Source organism: Nicotiana sylvestris, chromosome 1 (assembly GCF_000393655.2).
Source record: "Nicotiana sylvestris chromosome 1, ASM39365v2, whole genome shotgun sequence".
Lineage (NCBI taxonomy): Eukaryota > Viridiplantae > Streptophyta > Magnoliopsida > Solanales > Solanaceae > Nicotiana > Nicotiana sylvestris.
Window position 1 is genome coordinate 152,649,788 of NC_091057.1, and position 15,241 is coordinate 152,665,028.

The window sequence follows — 15,241 nt, forward strand, 5'->3', positions numbered from 1 at the left end:
ATATCATACTCATACTTAGGAATGAAGTAATTTACTTTACGACAAAAAGAGAAAACAGATTGTTGTAGGAGAAAGAGAAAAAGAAAAGAAAGAGAGTGAGAGAGGACATTTAGAGACCAGCTGGTTAAAGTTAAGCATTTTCATGTTACGTAATTGTAGGAGCACTAATAATAATATTCACACGTTGCCGAGAACTCATGATAAAAGGTAATGAACATACATGTACAAACAATCCAGTAGTTAAGTTGGTAAATCTTCCACAGTGTTTAATTCTGATATTTGATCATCTCTGCCAACTAGAAAGGAATGTTGTTCCCAAAAAGTTGAATTAACAAATAAACATGCAAAAGAAGATTTTAATTAAAGTGCTCTACAAGTACTGTAAGTTTTTATCAGTATGAACTATGTGAGTTTCTCAATATAAGATAAACAACTTTAACAACAAGGCACTTTGGAACATAGAAAACTTAAAGTAATTAAAACCCTACTGAAGTTTTTTTCTTCTTCTTTGTTTCCATAATGGAACAGAAGCATGGATTTATAGATGTATATATTGCAGGTAGAGGTAAAATCACTAAATTGAGCTCAGTGCTAGAATTTGCTATTAGCAATAAAATAAATTAAATGAATCAAGTTGTGCGTAACTTGAAAATAATTATAATGGAGTAGGAACAATAAATTAAAATCATTTCATACATAAGTGTTGAAAATATATGATTAAGAGAATAACATGTACTCTATTAAAGGTTTAAACTTTTAGATGAGTCGTTGATCACATAATTCAACAAATAATGGAATATTTTAGTAATTTAGCTTTATGTTGTGTAACACAGCAAATTAATTCACTCTAGTATGAATGAGGGGGAAAAGTAACTAACTAAAAATGAAATGACAATAAACGAATAATAAGAATCAAAGTCCCCCCATTATTAGGGTCAAAAAGGGAGAAATCCACCACAGGACATATCCATTCAGAATTCCACTCACAAGGGTTTAAAAATAGATTGAATACTCTTATCTATCTCTGTTTGAAATCCGGACAAAAGTTCAGATCCAATATTATACACATAAAGTTGTCAAGTGTAGTCAAAACAAACACATCCCCCTTATCTTTTTCTTTTCCATCATCTGGAAAATTAAAGTAAAGTTATCTAAACCATTAAAGCCAACACACAAACAGCTCAAAAACATTCTTTCTTTCTTCCACTAAAGACAGCTCCAGACAAATTAAAAGCAGGTGAATTTTTCTCCATCTTGAGGACATCAGCTGCTTTTTCCTCTGAACCTTTTTAGTTTTTTTTCGGATTTATGGAGACTACTCAATGGACTCAGGTGGGTACAAATTAATTCATTTATCTGCACCACTTAATTAATTACTCCTATTTGCTTAAGAAAAATGTTGAATTTTAACCTCTTAGTTTAAATTTTTTTATTTTTCAAATTAAAGTGGTCGTTCTCTTAACACATCAAAGCAGTGCACTTTTTCTTTCTGCCTCTTTCCACATGATAGCATATGGAAAAAGGTGTTCTTCGTTATTATTGTTGTTCGCTTTTTTAGTTTCCTTCAATTTAATTTTAAAATTGAAAGTTATCCAGTTTGGCGTTTGTCATTCAGTACTTTGGCTAACATAAATAATCTTGCTATCTTTTTTCTCTGGTTCCCTTTTTTTGTGTGTGTTAAATTTTCAGGATATTGGAATAGTGAAATCCATGGCAGCAGAAATAGCTGCTCCTAATGTTACAGTGGAAAAGAAGGTGAGGCCAGTTAAGGATCAAGCAATAAATTGTCCAAGATGTAATTCAACAAATACAAAGTTTTGTTACTACAACAACTACAGTTTGACTCAACCAAGATACTTTTGCAAGACTTGTAGAAGGTATTGGACTGAAGGTGGAACTTTGAGGAATGTTCCAGTTGGAGGTGGTTCAAGAAAAAACAACAAAAGATCATCTTCTTCTTCTTCTTCATCGCAAAAGCTCCCCGATCTGAACCCTAATCCGAGTTTTTCTCCTCAAAACCCTAATAAGATTATTGTTGGAAATAGCTGCCAAGATCTCAACCTCGGGTTCCAAACTGTGTCACATGATCATCATCAGTTCCATGGTGTGCCTCAGTTTCTTGAATTGCCAAAGATGGATAGCAGCAATAATGGTAACAATCATCTAGGTACTCATCTCTCTTTGTTGAAAGCTACGATCATCTCATTTAAAAGATTAATTGTTTGAGAGAACACACTTTTATTTATTTAATTATATTTTTAACAAGCACCTTCACATGCGGGCCTTAATTAGTCTTTTTCAGGAGCCAAGCATGTAAAATAATTTTTAATAATGAGGTCTCCGCATGCTCTGATATCATATTCATGAAGTGTGATTCCATTACATCTAAAAGTTTAAACTGTTAAAAAGAATATATTTTTACTTACTTGATTATATCTTCAACAGTCTTCATATCGTCATGGTATTCAACTTCAGGTAGTACACCAATATCAGCTCTGGAGCTGCTTAGGACCGGAATAGCCTCAAGAGGGTTTACTTCATTCATCACGTCGCCAGCACCACCAGATTTGAATACTTTATACACATCAGGGTTTCCATTTCAAGAATTAAAGCCTCGTGCTGGTAGTAATGATCATGCAGCAGCTGCCTTAAGTTATTCAAATGGGGTTCAAGAAAATGGAGGTGCAAGAATAATGTTCCCTCTAGGAGCAGATCATCATCATCATCAGAGTAAAGGACAGGAGAATTCAACTGCAGGATATTGGAATGGGATGTTAGGTGGAGGATCCTGGTAAATTTTTAAGGAAACGATAATTAATGTGCAGAAATCTCACTTTCAAATGCTTTTTCTTTTCCTTTTTGGGAGTGTCTTTGTTCAATCTTTTCACATGCTTTTGTTACTATAATTTGTTTGGTGATGTTTAGAACTAAGTACTAACATAGAAGACAGCTAGTTCTGGTGCTATTTTTCTTAATTTGCTCTACGATTTCTTTGAGATTAGGGAAGCTAGCTTGATTAAAGTCAGCTTCTAGGGTTTCTGTACTAGTACTACTATATATGATCATAATTAACCACCTTAATCACCGCCTATTTATTAGCTATATTGTATTTTAGATGAACTTTGCCAACAAGGACCTTTTCTTTTTGTTGTTTAATTTTTATTTCTTCTGTTTTCTTTTACCCTAATTAATTGTGCAAAGAGATTAATATTGTTTAATTATAACAGATATAGCTTATTGCTGGAAGTAGCTAATTATGACATGGCCTGGTCTTTTTCCTTTTTGTTATCCAGTTCTTGATAATCACTTTAGCACTTCATTCTAAATTTAACTGAAAATTTTGGCGAAGAAAAGGAAAATAGATGGAAGCAGAAACAAGAAACTGATATATTCTTGTGTGAATAATTTGGTTAATCATGTTTATGCTTCATGAAGATTGACATTGAGATCTTCATGATAACACCGATTAATGAAACTTAACCATTGTAATTGACTTTTAATTATCTACTTAATAGTGTCAAAAAATCTTATCACATTTAGTGTGTATATTTATACGAACGCTAAAACTGTATGTATTCAAGGAGTTTGTTAATTTACACCATGGATCGGAGCAATCATATCTTTTTTTTTTTGGTGATTGGAGTACACAATATCATTTGTTCCTGCTGCTATGAGGGCATGCTATAATAATGACTTAAATTTTACATATACTAACTTTTGAAACAATTTACACTACATATCAAGGAAGTTTAATTATCGGTTCTGACATATTATAGTTTACCTTATGTTATAGGTTTATATATATATATATATCTATATATATATATATATATATATATATATATATATATATATATATATAAATAACTTGATAGAAAGATTTTTACGCCATAATTAATATATAGAACTTATTTATCAATTTTCAATTTAGTACAAAAGTACCTATTTTTAGGCACTTCAAAACGTTGCAAAGTTATATGGCAGGGTTGGGCATAGTTTGGGCAAATCTAAAATCCAAACCGAAATTCGAATTTTTAAATTTTTTGGTTTGGAGTATTCGGATTACGGATTGGATTTTGGATTTGATTTTAAAATTTCTTGGATTTCGGATTGGATATTAAAATTTGGTACTTCAGATTGAATATCCAAAAATTTAATTTTTTTATACTTTAATTTATATTTAGTCCATTATCCATATGTCAATAGTAATAAGTTCAATTCCCTATCCATTAGATATTATCTCATATAGTCAATATTAATTATTAAGTTAATGTCGCAACTTTCTATTTGGTTATGATTTTACTATTGCTACTTCTTATCGGCCGTATTAATATCTCTGTTGTATTTTTTTTGATAATAATTTTTTACTTGAATACTCTATTTGGATGATTGCAGCAAGAATGATGAACTTTTCAGGCAATTTAACATGAGTATTTAATTTGGATATTCATTTTTTGTAAAAGTAGAAACATCTCAACTTATACGCTCAAAACCGAGAACCCATAATATCCAAACCGATTATTTCGAAACCGAACTTAAAAAATCTGATCAAATCCGAACTTATTTGGATTGGATTTGAATTATTATTTCTTCAATCCGAAAATCAAAAATCTATAACTAAATTCTCATATTCAATCCGAACTCCCGAACGCCCACCCCTCGTGGTGCTAGCTAGCGACGTTGCAATATTAAGTTACAACTCTTAACTTGCAAGGATAGGTAAAGGGCGGCCATCTTACCAATAGTAGTTTGAAACAATACTAGTAGATCGACTATTATTGAAAGACAATGAAAAAAATTGAAGTGCTTCAGTCTAACATTGAAAAAATAGTAGTAGTATTTAACAACGCCACTAAGCAAATTGTAATTTTCAAATAAAAAGGAACCTACCTGCTACCACAACCAATACCTAATCCTTTTTCTTTTAATTAATTACCTTTTCTTTCAGTTCCTAACATACCCGACTATTGTAGGGGCCACCGTTTAAAAACGATTTAATTATACAGTCATTGATAGTATGCAAAATTTTATGGTATTAGTGCAAAGTTAAACGATTACGACATACTACATTTTTAAGTTTATTATTTCAAGCCAAAAAAAGAAAAAGTTATTATATCACGTTTACAAATACTTGTAGCTTGTCTTTTACATAAGCTGATAGTAGGAGCGTACATAGGTCGGATTGGTTCGGATTTTTCAATTATCAAACCAATTCAATTGTGTCGGGTTATTAAATCTAAAAACCAAACCAAACCAATAAAAATCGGATTTTTTAGTTTCGGTTTTTATCGGATTTTCGGGTTTTTTCGAGTTTCCCCCCCTAAAGTCTTCATAGCATAAAATATAGAAATTGTGCTCCAAATATTTCTTTAATCCTAGTAAGACAAAACTATATAAGGAATTTTTCAAAAAAATAAAAAATAAGATGAGTCATGGCATTGTACTAAAATATTCAACAATAAAGATAATAAAATAACATAAAATAAATATTATTAATAAGCCATAACGAAAATGAACATAATCTAAACTTACTAAGTTATTAAAATAAGTATGACTAATAAGTAGTACTAGTTAAATGCACTAAAAATTATGCATTTTATCTAAACCATGGAAAAACTAAAAAAATAGATACCCAACACTATTGTCATTCCTAATACAATTGAATTGAATATCATTTTTTAGCATTAATGTTGATTTGGTTTTGGTTTAACATTTATTTGAGTTACTAATATTTATGCGGTATAAAACTTATTGGAACATTCAAAAATTATAAATCCAAACTTGAAATAATACGTTAAAAGATATAATTATGAAAAAGTTTAAGAAATATTTATAAACTACATTACAATATATATTTTTATATTTATTAAATATATCTAAAACTTTTATACATGTAATGTCAGGCTGATTTAGTTTCGGTTTGACTTTTTTTTTAATTAAAATCAAACCAAACCAAATATGGTCGTTTTTTTTTTCTCCAACACCAAACCAAATCAAACCAAACTATAGTCGCGTTTTTTTTCTCGGTTTGACTCGGATTATCGGTTTTGCGGTTTCTTTTGTACAACCCTAGCTGACAGTATAAAAGAAGTTTTACGCTATTAATATGTAAGAATTTGAATTGATTATGAAATATTTGAAGATAGATCGAACTTCCATCCATTTGGTTTGGGTTGAGATATTCCGTTGTATTAGGCTAACTCATTTTACTTTATATAACGCATTCAACTCTTTGAATTTATGAGAGCAATTGTCATTGGTGTCAAAATGTCATGGTTTCCCACCATAAGCTCAAAAAAAAAAAAGATATTAAAATGGTAGTATAGTTTACACTTTACAGACTACAAACATTATAGTAACATGGATTGAACTAATTATAGTATTCTCATGTAACAGTACAAGGTAAAATTACACTGTACAGAAAACTTGTTACATTTATTGCTTCAGTATATCTAGAGAAGCACCTGTGAAAAACATTAGCACTAAAGAAGCAAAGTACTCTTTCCTGGTCCTGACTTCTATACAGAGACGAGCTTTACGCAGAACAGCAGAAAGCTTAGATCTTGAAAAACAACAAACTGAAAATAAAAAAGAACCATTCATGGATCCTCATTAATTCCGAAGATTCGGACCTTGTGCATATTGGGGAACTTGGCAATAACCAGCACCATCACAGCAATGGTATTGAAGAAGAGCATTGGATGTTGGTAATCAGTTGTATGTGAGGCTATCAAATACCTGCCAGTACAAGAAGTTGGCTAAGAAATTTCAGAAGTAAAATGTCATCTATATATATATATATATATATACGTTAGGGACGAAAAGAAAAGGGAAGTAAGAACTACAGTGAATTGCAGAAGACATCCCCCAAATTCTCACTTTATGTTAGCAATCTGCTGAAATACCAAATACCAAAATTTTGGGCTAAAATCATCTTGTACGTGGCATGTAGGTTTCTTAGATGGGGAAAAAAGTAACTTTAACATCTTCTTTTGCTTATACATACACAAAACTTGCTTTAGTTCAAACTACGTTTCTCTACTGCTATATGCTTGGCATGCTATATTGCATACCCATGGAGTCGGCACCTCGTATTCCGCATGCCTCGGATGCATGGCAACGGTAAATCTCAAATATCAGGACCAATATAGAAATAATATACATACAAACTCACACATATACAGATATTGATAAGGAGAAAAAATTTCCGTTATACATAACATATTTGAGAAAATGCAATAGTAAAAAAAATTAACCACTAAGAAACAGCAAAAGTTGATAAATTCCTCTACCATTAAAACAAAAGGCATATGAACCATTGCAATAGTTAGATTATAACAGTAATAACTAATCAATGTTAACATACTAGGAAAAAATGTGATATATTTATATACAAACCATTCTGATATCAAGAGGGGTTGTAAAACCTTTTTTTTTATGTTAAGAGAGGTTGTAGAACTATTTGATCGCTCATTCTGCAGGTTTTTCATTGCAATAATCTAAAAGAATTAATACGTAAAACTGAGTTTATCAAGAGAGATATGTTTCAATGCTTTCTTCTCCTCCTTTTCTAGTCTTTTTTTCTCTGTTTCTAAATTTGATTTCTCAAAAAAAAGTAGAGCCCTTTGTTTGAGACTCAAATTGAGTTACTTTTCTTCTCTAATCTTAGTTTCTTTTCCCACATCTTTACAAATATGTTGTATGTGCCAACTTATGTGCACCTTGACTAAATTCACCGGGTACCTGCTAGGCTGCTATCTCCCACCACCCACCACCCACCAGCACACCAGCACAGATACCTAGTAACTATGTCTATTAAGGCTTAAGACAAATGAGAAGAAATAACCTAGTTTTATTTGTCTCCAATGAGATTTGAACCTGAAACCTAAGAGTCTTGCAGTTTCGAAAATTGTCAGACTCTTAATGGACACACATGGATACACATTATAAATCTTTGAAGGATTTGGGAAAATATTAAGCGTCCAACACTTCATTAGAAGACTCAAACCTGTGAATTGGGAATACCATTTAAATTTCCAATTATTTTATTCTGGATTAGTTGAATGATTGTCATTGTTTGGACAACATTGTTTCATAAGGCTCATTTTATAGAACTAGATATTACCCGCTTTAACATAGTTTTCACTGCAGAAAATAAGAAACCATATGTCTCTAGAGTTCAAAATACTATGAGAAAGATGAAATCAAGTTCCACCTACACTTTATATAAACAGTAGAAAGAACAACTTTGATCATGAATTGTAACAAGCCTAAAATGACTAAATCTGTATCCAGCACTAGAAGTGAGAGTGGCCTAAAACAACCACAGCCCCCTCCCCCCCCCCCTCTTCCCTCTTCTTTTGGGGTAAGTCATGATGATAATAGCATTTCCAAACCAGATTGTGAATGTCAACAAAAAGAAAACATGAACTTACAGCACAACAGGCACAACAGTTAAGAATTTCCTGTTACGAGTGAGCTGTTTCCCATTGTCAATTTGCTCCCACCAGGTCAATTGATTGTACATTCCCTGGTCATCAGCAAAAGGGGTTCCTTTCTTCCAATGAAAGAAGTGATATGTAACCTGCATGTTGAAGCATCCTCAGTCACATGAAGATATCATTTGCTTTATTTTGATAAATCACGTGAAGATGTCATAATAAATCAATTAACCTCATATGAACATTCGCCAAAATAAAAATGAAGATGCAGTTCATCAGAGACAAAATTAAAGGAAAAATATTAGGAAAGTTGAATTCTAAAAGCATACTTTACCCAATTCAGCGATTCCATCTATTGGAAGGGACAAAGTCAAAGACTTTTCTCTGTTAAATCTAGCTACACTTGGTTGAATAGAGGAGGCAATAACTTTTAAGCCTGGCCGTCGAAATATACGGAAATCAAAAGCACCTTACAAAGTAGCATGCCTGTCTAACACAGTCCAATCTCCAAAGAAGAGGTTTTGCAATGTGTAACAGATGCTACCTTCACAACAAGGTAGAAGAGAATGGAAAGCCTGCTGGATTGCTAAACAGCTACGGGATCTGTTCCTTAGCATGTTTAAATTGAGATGGGTCATGCCAAACCCTCTGAAGGATCTATTGCTTGGTTGGGGTGTCAAAGGAAGAAATAAGTCTCTGAAGGAAATGTGGAAAACTATCCCAGGTTTATATGTTGGGTGCTCTGGAAAGAAAGGAACTTTAGGTGTTTTGAGTGCAAAGCAATCACTGTAAAGGAGATGAACTACAGATGCTTGCGGATGCTAGCCTTTTGGTGCAATTATCAGGACGTATATGATAGATTTCATTAGCTCGTTTCAGGAGTAGGATCTTTCATATAGAGGCGATTCCCTTCTTTTCTTCTTTTTGGGCATAGCCCACTCTTGTACTTTACCAATCACATTCTTGGTATCTGGTTTTATTTTTATTAATGATGTCTCTTGTTTGCTGATATAAAGAAAAAGGTCAGTCATTTCACATCTTTGAAGAGTCTTAGCATAGTCTTTTAGTACTCTTCATTCTTTTCCTTTCAGATTTTTAATTTCAAGATACAGTAATTCTTCATAATTTCTGCAGCTTGCAAAAGTTCAAGAAAAAGACACTCTTAGCTTCTTACGTTTTTGGTAATTTGGATTCATTTTATAACAGTTTTCAAAACTACTTAAAGGAAGTGTTTGTGATTAATTGATTATAAAGCAAAATAGATCTTTCTCAGTTGCTATGCCTCCTCTTAATAAGGTTGAACTTACCTTTCTTTCTCAATTCTAATGCAGTCAATGGCAGTGATTAAAAAAGAGAGCGCTTCCTCGCTTTAAGCGAGGAGCGAAGCGGAGCGGAAGGGTCAGCGCTACTGGCAGAAAAAGCGACTCTGGTAGAAAAAGCGATCGCTTCTCTGTAAAAAGGGAGAAGCGGTGAAGCGAGAAGAAGCGAGCGAAGCGGACGCTTTTTTAATTAAAATACCCAAAGCCCTATTTAATTAAAACTTGGCTGATTCTGTTTTAGTCTGGACTCTTCAGCAGCGATAAACTAGCGAGAAACTAGGGTTCACACAAAAGCAGCGATTTCTTCCTCTCTTCTTCATTAACTTCAAGCAATGATTTGTCTTCTTCAAACTAGGGTTTTTCTTCTTCTTCAACAGTACAACAACTTCTTTCAACAGGTATGTTCTGCACTTTTTATTTTCATTCTTCTTCTTCTTTTTTTTTTTTTTTTTTGATTTGCACCGGGTGTCCGAGTCTCTAAGAGCCCCGACTAATCCCGGGGTGCACAGACCCTCGGCAAGGAGTTTCCCGCAAGTGTACCACGGTTAATTCAGGTTTTACCCAGTCCGATGGCCCTCAGAAATTATTTGCACCCAGTGGGTTTCGAACTTGAGACCTTGAAAGGGAGCAAACCCCAAGGCCCAAGAATGAAAATTCTGCCCAGTTTCTGCCCAATTTCTTCCCTAAATTTCTGCCCAATGAAGTTGAAGAAGATGACGAGCAATATAATAATGATAGTGGAATACAAGAATTTGACAATCTTGTAGAAGAATAGGATGCTGATTTTGTGCTTTAATTGATGCTACTCTTAAGTTTTTTAATTGAAGTATTGAACATTTGCTTAGAATTACATGTGATATCTATGCAGTGTCCATTTTAATTTTTTTTTTAAAAAATTCCGCTTCACTTAAAAAAAGCGAGCGCTTCGCTTCTCGCTTTTCGTGAAATCGGGGTTGTCGCTTTTCCTCGCTTCACGCTCTTCACAACATTGGTCAATGGGATTATGCTATATTTGAAAACGAGGACCCAGATCAAGAACGTGAAACTTTCATCTTAATGAAGACTGTATGACCCAAAGGAAAGTTGGTGATCTAGACTTATCTTCATCTAGTTTTCTGCAAATAACAGGATCAGACTTTCATAAAAACATGATCATTTGTGCAGCAAATGGATTTTACCCAAGTACAGATTGAGTGCAACCAACCTCAAGTATTACATATTATAAAAGATAAAGATCAGAATAATGCAAGATCATCAATAACTAAATTAGAAATACTGAATTAGACCAAATCATAGACAAATAAGTTCATAAGGAAACCCTACCGTAGCTCAAGCAACATTTTACAAGTAGCTCAAGAAAATGGACCAAATCCAATGCCAATCCAGTTTGATAGCTCCCAAGCAAAAGCCTGAGACTTCAAATATAAAATTCAAATGCTCATCCTCATCAATCCATTCGTGATTACTTATAACTGAAATCTTTAGGACGCCTAAGAGATAGGTACAAACCCTTCAATGTCATCGGAAGGAATGTAATTGGTGATTCTCCAAATGGGTTCTGATATTTTGAGCTAAATTGGCTTCAATAATATATATTAATATCTTGAAGATTTTGCTAACTTTTTTTTTTTTTTAAACATAGAAGAGAAGATAATTGAAGATTTTTGATAACTCCAAAGTGCCTCTGTATAAGCATCTTCTGACCCTCTGGTTACCTGTCGAGGGGAAGCCATGCTTGGATGAGGCAACGAGGGTATGAGAGGCTCTTTTAATTTGTGGAGGCAAGCCCGGAAAGGGGCAGGGAAGGGAAACCTCATAAGTAGTCATTGCGACAGTATTCCAAGGCCAAACAACCTAGTAAGTAACATCTGCAGCTTAGCATGCTATCATTTAAACCCTGATTATATCTATAAAGGCCATGGCAGTGGCCACATTGGAGAAGCAACAGATGCATCTGCAGCAAGCAACCTTTCACTCAATAATTTGCACCAAAGGCTACTTAATCATGCTTGCCATTATGGCTTTGACATTGACAAGGGGAAGATGTACGATATTTTCTTTCAACGCCTAAGAACTTATGAGAAAGCTAACTGGACTTTGGTCATTTTAATTTCCAAGACGTTGACTGTATACTTTCCCCATTAAACTTCATACTAGCAGTACAAAGTAGAAACAAGAAAGGTATAGTTTAAGAGAATGCAAATGATTTACAGACAAAGAAAGCAAAAACTGCACAGCCCCTAAATCTTTATCTCCAGTGAAAATTCTGGACTAACTAAGCAAATTCAAGCCCACGCATTCTCTTTAGAAATAAATCAGGAGGAATTTGTAAATTGGATGATTGACGATTGACGATTGACAACAGATCTTGATTCCATCATGTAGTACACCCTTTACTTCAACTATATTTTGCTTCCTTTCATTAACCTTTTATTCCAGAGAGAATCCTTGATTCACTAGGAACTTAAAAACCTAGCACTCTAGCTCACAAATTCCGAATTGGAAACAATTTGGGCCAATCTTAAACCAAGCAATTTTGCCAAAAAATATCCAAATTCTCAGGACTCCGACCAAAAACTCTAGAATACAAATGAAAAACAGACGCATATAAATCAAAACTGTAACATGGGTGAATATGAGATCAATCAATTTCACCAGGCAATCAATATTAAATATTTATCATAAAGGAATCAGAAACGATTACTCCAATAACACAAGGGTAAAAGAAACCAAATGAAAAACGGAGACGTCTACAATCGAAGCCGCAAGAGGATTAATCTTAATCCACTCGATATCACGAAACAATCCAAATTATGAAAGATAGATTAAATCCTTAAACCCAAATGAAAGACATAATAACTGGAAGTAGGTAGGTTAGGTTAAAAGAGGAACATACAAGAAAGTGACCGAGATTGACGACGGTCCAGGCGATGCCAGGAGAGCAGCCAAAAAGGGAAAGAACAAGAAGCCATGAGAAGAAGAGGATGAGTATATAGGTGGTCCATACTCCTGGGTACATAAACCAGTCTGTATTCCGGTTCAGATCCGCCGGTGGCACTGCCTTTACATACAAATTTGCCATTTCCCTTTTTTTCTTCAGCTCAATCCCAACACTGATTCTATCAAATCCCAGCACAGTTTTTCTTCTTCTTCTTCTTCTTTGCTCCTATTGGAACGACTATTAATTTGGAAGCAGTGGACTAGTTCATAATTATCCACTCTCCTACTCCTACCACTAATAATATCTTTCTAGTTAGCATAATTTGTCTAGGTTCTTTTTTATTTTATTTAGCAAATTAATTTTTTCTAACAATATAAAATGATTTATTTTCTTCTAAATTATGTGACATCTAAGTTAATCAAATTTGATTAAATGACAATTGATTAAACATTTCTTTGTTGTATTATAGAAAAAAATGCATTTGTTTAACTAAGTGGAAATTAAATGAAGCTCTTTTGTTTGTATATATCTCATTATTGATCAATTGCTACTAGCCTTTTACAAAATAAGAATCATGTAATTGTAATATTTAAAACTACAAGGAAGATTAGTGGTTAGGATTTAAATTACAAAGGGTGTTTATGTAACTAAACCCATTAACTATAAGTGTCTAGTATTTCCTCCTCTTTCCTTAATTAAAGCCATTGGAAATTTTGATAATTGGAAGACAATAATGCTCAAACTAGATATTATAGTGAGAAGTGAAATTGAAAACATGTTCTTCTGTTTTCAATTCTGAATGATATGAACTTTTCTAATATGTTGTAGATTATACATATCTCATTTGTTTTTAAGACCACAATCCTAAAACAGGGCCGGGTTATCACAAGTAAAGCTTGTGCCTTATGCCCCGAATTAAAGAGGCCCCCATTTTTAGAAATAATAAATTTATAGATATTTTAAAAAAAATTAGTACTTTTAGTACAAAAGTAGAGTTTTTTTTTTATAAAAGTTACATCAAACGAAAATATGTTTTTAAAAATTATGATAAAATTTTACCTAAGATCGACAATGTTTGAATTGAATATGAATTATTAGAAGAAATCGATTATAAAAAAAATTATTAGCAACTTTGCATCTCAAAAAACTAGAAAAATAGGCTTTAAATGAAAATATATATAGCATAACATTCTTTTAAAAATTTAGGCCCCACATTACTTTGGCTATGAGTCACACAAGTGCTTGAGCCGCCCATGTCCTACAATCATTTTGAGCAGTCATCACCACGTTCTTAAGTATTCAAATACTAATTATATGTTTGTGAAATTAATTTAAAACTCTGACTAAATCAAGAAAACGGAATCCAAACATGCTAGAGTTTAGAATAGAATAAATTGACTATACTCTTTTAGGGCCGACTCTAAAACCACAACCATCACATTGAAAATGCGATGTCCTATAACTCGGAAATTGGTTATTCATGCATCAGGCATTGTAATATAAGATTATACGTCTCAAATAACTAAGTGTTCTTTCATCACACTTTAACAAGTCCAACTTGTGAGTAGCAGATTAAATTAATTACTATTTCTACATTGGATCGACGGAAGCCGTGCATAGTATGAGTTAAATTATAAGGGATACATGTAGAAACGGATATAAGAATAAGATAGGCGATGACGTAGTGTGTTAGGTTCAGTTAAATTCATTATTTTTAACTCAAATTATATATACAAATAATATAAAATATTAAAAAATGGAGACCTATAGTAATATATATTATCACTCATTCTGAACTAATTGTAGGCATATAAATTTATTCCCTTAAATCTATAAAAATAATTTGGACTATATTTTAAATTCAAGATATATTAGTTCAAATAAACTTATTGGGCTAATATAATTGGTCTAACTATATAAGTCTAATATATATAGATTAATAAATTAAGTCCGAATCTATTGGGCTAGTCCACTTAATTGGGCTACAAATGATGAGCCCACCTCATTAGGCCCAAAATTTCATCTTCCTCGAGGGCCAGATTGGTGCCACATGTCAAATGACGTGGCACGACAAGTCAAATGAAAAGGCTAATAGGATCATGCCACGTGTCAAAATGACAAGGCATGCCAAGTCAAATTAAAAGGCCAATAAATTCGCGCCACATGTACAAGTAACATGTTCTGGCCAATCAAATGAGGTCTTGTCACTCTTCAATCTGATTGGTCGGAAAGAAATTGTTCTTATCATAACTCTTCCCTCCCACAACTATAAATAGGAGTCTTCATAACTCAAAAAAGACACCCGAAGTTATAACAAGAAGCAAGAGAGAGCTCATGGATTAAACGCTACAAATTTCTCTACAAGTTTCAAGCTTCAAGCAATCAAGTTCAAGCTCAAAACGAAGAACAAATCAAGGTCAAGTTCAAGCAATCAAGCTAAAGCTCAAGAACAAGATCATCGTTCGTGGCAACAACTACATATTCAAGATCAAGCTCAAAAGCCCTTGAATTTATTTACTATTGAAAAGAAAAATCAGAGG

The 15,241-nt window shown here is 33.1% G+C and overlaps 2 protein-coding genes across 3 annotated transcripts; one reads left to right on the forward strand and one right to left on the reverse strand.

The window, feature by feature from the left end:
* Nucleotides 1-1,054: 1,054 nt before the first annotated feature.
* LOC104212652 (dof zinc finger protein DOF2.5) lies at nucleotides 1,055-3,081 on the forward strand. Of its 2 annotated transcripts, none has more exons than XM_009761984.2 (3): nucleotides 1,055-1,332; nucleotides 1,690-2,167; nucleotides 2,476-3,081. In XM_009761984.2, the coding sequence occupies exons 1-3, from the start codon at nucleotides 1,309-1,311 to the stop codon at nucleotides 2,793-2,795; spliced, it is 822 nt and encodes a 273-aa protein (XP_009760286.1). In that variant the 5' UTR covers nucleotides 1,055-1,308; the 3' UTR covers nucleotides 2,796-3,081. The 2 variants fall into 2 exon arrangements, with proteins under 2 accessions (XP_009760286.1, XP_009760288.1); XM_009761986.2 differs by lacking the exon at nucleotides 1,055-1,332 and adding an exon at nucleotides 1,352-1,523.
* Nucleotides 3,082-6,339: 3,258 nt separating this feature from the next.
* Nucleotides 6,340-12,991, reverse strand: LOC104212651 (uncharacterized). Its single transcript, XM_009761983.2, has 3 exons — nucleotides 12,657-12,991; nucleotides 8,436-8,584; nucleotides 6,340-6,738 (listed from the first exon to the last, which is right to left on the reverse strand). Exons 1-3 carry the CDS (start codon nucleotides 12,840-12,842, stop codon nucleotides 6,600-6,602), a joined length of 474 nt encoding a protein of 157 aa, XP_009760285.1. The 5' UTR covers nucleotides 12,843-12,991; the 3' UTR covers nucleotides 6,340-6,599.
* Nucleotides 12,992-15,241: the final 2,250 nt, after the last annotated feature.